Genomic DNA, 6880 nt, shown 5'->3' on the forward strand with positions numbered 1-6880 from the left:
TATAAATGTTGATCTTTCCTATTTACCTACAACGATATGAATATTTTGTAACAAACATCATTTTCAGCACGCATCACCTCATCTCTGCTCCCATTTAAGGGAGTTATAAATGTGTCTACTTCGAATCACATAATGAAAGCTCCAGAACATTCAAACAGCTTTTCAGGTCTTTGTCTCAGTCATTAGTGTGCACCAGCTGCTTCTCTTCACCAAGCCCTGGGGTCCTGTCCCATGAAGCTCAGTCCAGAGGAGAAGCCGGCCCTCTCAAAAGTCTGGGCACAGTGGACAAAAGCTGAGACTTCACAGGTACTGGAAGGAGTCCCAAGTTGTCTCCCAGTTTTTTTGTTGGGGATGGCAGTGATTAATAGAAATTGGGCCAGGAGAGTCTCAGACTTTTGTGCTTGTCCTTATAAATCTGTCGATGCATGATAAAGTGCAATGGCGTAAACTCATCACCACCCATGAGGCATTCTAGTGTTACCGATATGGCCTCATTCCACATTTGCAAACTTATGGGTGAGCAAAAAGAAATTGTGAAATGCTCTGCTGATACTCAGTTTTGACTGCCAACCTCTATTTGGTTCCATCTAGATGTTCCATTCGAGGTTTACAAATTAGGAACACGAAAATTTTCTTTGCTTAAAAATAGGCTATTTCAGGGATGCTTCTTAGAACACATTCCTAGTTTAAATAAACCACTTGTACGGAAATGGGCTTTACAACCCAATCTGGACTAAGCTGAAAATACTTAAAGCAAGCATTTTTTAATTTTAGAAAATTCTCTTGACTAAACTTTCCAAGAATTATTACAAATAAGTGATACTGGTGGCAGTAAAGTGACTGAAATAGCAACCTAAGACCTGAAGATACTGACTACAAGGACCAGTAAATCAATCATACGCAGAAACTTGGTTTTTTTCCAGAGACACCAGGTAGGAACAGAACTTAAACATCCCACGCGCGGTCCAGACATCCCGGCTAGTTCTGAAGCACACTTGTCCCATACAGAGCTCTCGTTTCCTCAAACACATTCGATGACCTTCAAGTGCAGACACACGGCATACGCTTGCCTGTGCTACAGAGCGCTGGGGTCTTGGGGTTGCTGAATACACGAGTGAACAATTTTTCTGTTACTAATAAATCATGTCAATCCAGCGTAATCCAGATAAGCTTTCATTTTCTTGGCCTCCAGGAATATGGCAGGAGTAAAGCCAAAGTGAATTAAGGGAAGACACGACAATTTTGAACAAATATCATAGAAGAGACTGTACAATTTGGACCCACTTAATTTTGTGTCTGACTATAAACATGACAAAAATAGAATCTGAAGAAAACTGAATGACTATAGAGAAAAGTATACCTATATATAGTTAATACTAAGGTAATGTAACAATAGTCAATTTGTGACAAGCAATCCAATAGACTGTTAAAGCTTTAAATCCATAAAACTATAGAGTATATTTTAAAATTGTACACAGTAAAATCGTAAGCAATGTGAAATGTTCTTATAAAAAGAATCGCTTACCTTTAGGAACTTGCTACTTAAGAGAACACTAAGATGGGATGAATTAGTTCATCCTTTATTCATATTTATAGGTTTTCACGTATCAGGTTAGTTATCAATCCAAAAATATTTATCTTCTTTAATGTAGAATTCCCAACATTTTCAGAGTACTCAGAAGTTAGATTTTATTTTCCTTCCCGTGATCAGCTTGGATAAAATTAAACTGGTGTTTCTTTGATCTCACCAAAATATGTGAAGATCATCTGCTATACAACGATAACAAATATGTCCATCCGAAATTCCTTCGCAGGAAAGTCCTCGGAAAATGCACATGAATGCCCGCTGACCTGGGCTCCTCCAGCGCTAGGTTGGCCTGGGGTTCTGTGTGCACAAAAGCAGGCCTGGGGGCTCTTCCCTGGCTCCCTCACAGTGGAAATGACTGGTTCCAGACTGTGTCACAGCCCACATCCAAGAAATTCAAGTCGCCAGGGTGGCCCTGAGTTAACATGGCTTCTTGGGGGAAACTTTCAAACGAGAGCATCCCTAGGATGAAACCAAGAGCCACCACCTGTGGTTGTTTCTTTACTTTGGAGATGAAGTTAAACCACGATTTGCCCAATCCGTTTGGTCACCTAGACCTCCCTTCCATTGGATGTCTACACTGAGCATCTTTCAGTCTGGAGGAAATACTCAGATGAGGAGGGTGTGATATAAAGATCACGTGAAAAGTAAAAGAAATCCAAGTACCAGGTGGGGGATTTAAACTTGCCTCCTACCAAAAAAGTCCGTCTTGAAGATAACCAAAGCTCGTCCGAGGACAGACGGTGGTGACGGGTGCACAACAATGTGGACATAAGAACGCCACTGAGCAGTACATTTAAAAACGGCTAAAATAGCAAATTTTAGGATATGTATATTTTACCGCAATAAGAAAAGTCAGTCTTATACTAATATTCATACAACCTCTCAGTATGCCCAAAATTTAAGAGAGAAACATTCTCAGATCAGAAAAAGACAAGGGTATATGCATTTGTTTTTGCTACAATTCTCTCGTCTAAAACATATAAGGTTAAAAAGCCATTAAATGTTGGCATCACGTAGTAAATTCACCTCCAATTTATTGTGGGCATTTAAAAGTGGTGCTAATTTATATGCGGTTCCCGTTAATTTGTTTGGTTCATTTAATATACATCCGAATTAAAAACAAAACACAATAAAAACACCCAATACCTCCTCCCTTAAAATCGTGTTTTGATGCCTTCCCAAAACATAGCAACTATTTAAAGGTCTTCTTTACTTTTCACTTTTCACTTTCATTTTATTGAAATGTCTTTTCTTCCCACAATTTGGTCTTCCCCTCTATTTAAAGGGTCCTTACCCCACTCTGGCCTGTCCCCCAACACACAGTTAAGGTTAAACATAATGGATGGATATGTCATAGAGCCACAGGCTGCCAGTCCCTATGAGAAAGGAATTGGTGTGCAAATAGTTACACTGGGGAAGGAGATGCAAGGTGAGTGGTAACACACAAATGCCAAGTTGGTACCTGGACAGCTCCGCTGGAGCCAGCAGTCCAGAGCAGCAATTCCAGGAGAGTCAGTCCCAGCAGCCTGCTGCAAGCTGTCCTCATGTCTGCTGGTGGACACAAAAGGTACACTTCATTTTTCTGCGTCACAGTAATAGGTCAAGGGGATAACTCCCAAATGTGTCAATTAAATGACAGGGGTTATGCGAAACCACAGAGGCCTCGAAGCAGGAAAGGGCTGGAGAGATCAATTACAAACTGCTGTTTTGTGTGGCTCTTGAGGCAACGCAAAGCACCTGGGTCTGAGCTCATTACTCTCCAAGCAGAAAATAAAGTGACAGCGGGCACGACGCAAGGCATGACTAGATGTCTGGCGTATGTGGTCCATACAGGGGATGACCCCATTCCAAAAAAGTCTGGATGTTATTTTCATACACTACCGTATTTAACGTACCTCTTTTTTATTTATAGTAGAAATAATAAGAAAATGTAAGAAAACGTCAGCCTCAAACATGTGATTTGTGGGTACATTATGATACTGAAGGAAGCCACTCTTAGAAGGGATTTGTAACTTCGAAGTAGTAGATCACTAGCCAAGATTTTAAAAGTTATTTTGTATTTATTAAAATTCACAACAGACTAGCAAAGTACCTCCAAAATAAAGACTACCAAAATAAACGAGAAAAGTATTTCCAAAATAAAGATGACCAGGAATTAGTTGCTGTAACATATTACCATAAACCTAGTGACTTAAACAACACAAATTCACTATCTCACAGTTCTGGAGGTCAGAGGTCCAACGCAGGTCTTACGGGGCTGAAACCCAGGCCCTGGCAGGCTGAGCTCCTCCCTGGAAGCCCCAGGCGGGAATCTGTGCCCCTGCTTTTTCCAGCTTCCAGCTACCTTATTCCTTGGCTCATGGCTCCTTCTTGCATCTTCAGCACCAGCCATGTTGCATCTCCTTCTGACTGTGCTTCCGGATTCCTCATTTCCCTCTGACTCTGACACTCGTCCAAGTCCCTCTTCTACTTTTAAGGACCCTTGGGATTATACTGGTTGAACCTAGAATAATCTCCCTTTTTCGAGGTTAGTGGATTAGTACCTTAATTCTACCCGCATCCTTCTTCTCCTTTGCCATTCAACCCAATATAGTCACAGGTTTGGGGGATTAGGATGTAACATCTCTGTAGGAAGCGGGGGCCATGATTCTGCCTACCAAACATTAATTACATATGTAACTACACCACAGTTTAATATTTTCATGGCAGTTCAATAATTGTCATTCGGTTGCCTTAATGTACAGAATTTATCTTTTATCTATGTAAAATGTATTAAACTGGCCAGATGCTACAGTAACAAAAAATGTAGAGATATAAAATAAATTGTACAACATTACGAAGTAGTGGTTCTTTGTGTGTATGTGTTTATCTATGCATGTATAAAACTATACATATGAGCATGTGTGAGTGTATATATATGCACACACGCACATAATTTTACAGTTAATCAAGTGGTTCTAGAAAATCGATATGCCACAGAGATTCCTGGGAAGGTAATGCTTACAAAATAAGGCCATATTTACGAGGATCCAAAATCAACCAAAGACAAGATTCTTGAAGAAGACATAAACGTTAAGAGATAAAGAAATTCATTCTTTCTCGGCTAGTTCTTTTCCCTACTCATTTTCTTCTCTATTTTTTCCTGTTGTTGTTCTTGTCCAAATTAAACGTTCTCGTGCTCTTAGAGGCCCGCCATGTGTGAAGTGACCACAGCCCTATGAACGAGGACAAACCAGCAACCCACACAGATATCAGTGCAGCTACTTTGGAGGAAATCACTGAAAAACAAAGAAAAGTCCCTTGTATGCAGGTGCATCCAGTGTACCTGTAACTCCAAAGAAGAATGCCCTAATAATTCCGTCAGTGGCTGTGACACTAGCTTTGGTTTTCCACAATCGTTTTCCTTGGGAGCGTGACCACTGTCATTGGCAGGTGCCCGGTACATGCCAGACTTAAAAGACGGGAATGTGGTAGTGGCAGTCATTCTCGGTCAGCAGGGAGATCTCTGGCCACTCCCGGAGTGGGTCCTCTGGGTAGCAGACTTCAAAGTCCCTGGAGTTAAACTTGAACAGTCTGAACACTTTTATCTTGACTTCAAGGGTGTACCCAAGTATAAACATATCAATCTGGAGAAGAGATGAAAGAGAAGTCACAGACACACATTTCCAAATTCCTGCCCTCCCACCAGCGGGGGGAGCGTGTTCTTGGGCAGCTCGTGAAATAATGTTCCCGTTTACAGACCCACCCACAAAGCCCTGAGTGGGCACAGAGTTAGGAACAAACGTCCAGCACATGGAAGGCAGGGGACCTCTCTCTAGACCGGCATGAAGAAATCACAGGGAAAAGTTGCTTGGGAAAAAAAACTAAGAAAACGTAAAGACGTGCTCCTAATAAAAATTATACTGTTGTCCAACAGTTTTATATTGTTTTAAATCAATTTGTATAAAGAAGTCAGATGATTTGTGTACCTCCTAGGAAAGCAAAACAAAACCAAACTAAACAAAAACTCCTTTCTATGGGGATATCAAAGCACTTCTTAGATTTAAAAAATTCCACGATTTCTGTTTATCTGCAGTAAGTGACCAAATGTTTTCCCAAACGTTCTCTCATTTTCCAGCGGGGCTTTCTCCTGGTTGACCTCCTTGGTGGGAGAACCTGTTAGTTACTGGGAAGCAGTGTGCAAGGACAGAAAGGCTCCCAGCACTGGGCTTCTCTGGCCACAGGGCTGGAAAGACACACAGCAACGAGCCTGGAGCAGTGAGGCTCATTATGCTTCTTTTCCTCATTGGAGAAGCAATACTATCACCCACCACCTCCGTGCAGCTGCTCTTATCACCGCTGAAAGCAGACTCCAAAACCCCACGTGTTCAAGTACCGCCAAGATCATCCTTAATCAAAAACACACGATTCTTCTGCCCCAGGTACCTGCTCTAGTCCACATGTGTCGCCTACAGAATTTAGGTGATTCATCATGAAGCTCAAAGGATCAGATGATGTTTCCCGGGAAAACAGGAGTCTAAAAAGACTGGGAATGACCTTTTTCATCTTCATTTGTTCGTAAACTTCGGTGACTTGATAGAGCATGATGAACTTTAAAGCTTCATACAGTTTATATTCCAGACTGGCATCAGAAAAAAGGATGTTGCACATACTCCCTCTCTTGTGATAATCCTTAATTCCACTGAAGTGAGTCCACTAAACACACAGATGGAGAAGTGAAATTAGAAAGGTAAAGGTGAACACATACGCCATACATAATTTTTTAAAGTACTTATAAAATAAACCAAAGACTTATAGAGGGAAGTGGAATTTTTCATTTTATATCTTTTGACACTAATTTTTTAACCATAAATATATGTTAATTTTACAATAACAAACTAGTTTCAATGAAATATTTTTTTCAAAAAAGTACCACCTACTAAGTAAAATACTCAGCAAGTCAGTTTCCTAAAACTGCTTAGGATAGCTGAGTTACACGGAGGCTACCCCAGTGACCAAGGATGCTGGCTAGCAATCTTTAACGCCCGCCGTGTGCCAGGCACGGTTTAAAGCACTCTACATACATTAACTCATTGAATCCTCATGATAACCATATGGGGTAGATACTGTGACGGCTCAGTCTTACAGATGAGAACACTAGGGCACCGAAACATTATGCTGTTTCCCAAGGAGGATTCATTCCAACGATCCAACATCTGTGTCTTTATTAAAGACAGGAAAACCTCTGAGTCAAATTATAGCATGTGCGCTGTCTCCAAGTTATTAATAAGGCGAGTCCCAGAGGGCATTCCT

The 6880-nt window shown here is 41.0% G+C and overlaps 1 protein-coding gene across 1 annotated transcript in view; it reads right to left on the reverse strand.

The window, feature by feature from the left end:
- Positions 1-3628: 3628 nt before the first annotated feature.
- Positions 3629-6880, reverse strand: part of OTULINL (OTU deubiquitinase with linear linkage specificity like) — a 7392-nt gene continuing 4140 nt past the window's right edge. Inside the window, exons 6-7 of the mRNA XM_006907128.3 lie at positions 6014-6283; positions 3629-5214 (exon numbers count right to left, since the gene is read on the reverse strand). Coding sequence (XP_006907190.1) covers positions 5041-5214; positions 6014-6283 — 444 coding nt within the window. The 3' untranslated portion in view covers positions 3629-5040. The remainder of the gene's footprint in view (positions 5215-6013; positions 6284-6880) is intronic.

This window comes from Pteropus alecto, unplaced genomic scaffold (genome assembly GCF_000325575.1).
Source record: "Pteropus alecto unplaced genomic scaffold, ASM32557v1 scaffold152, whole genome shotgun sequence".
NCBI lineage: Eukaryota > Metazoa > Chordata > Mammalia > Chiroptera > Pteropodidae > Pteropus > Pteropus alecto.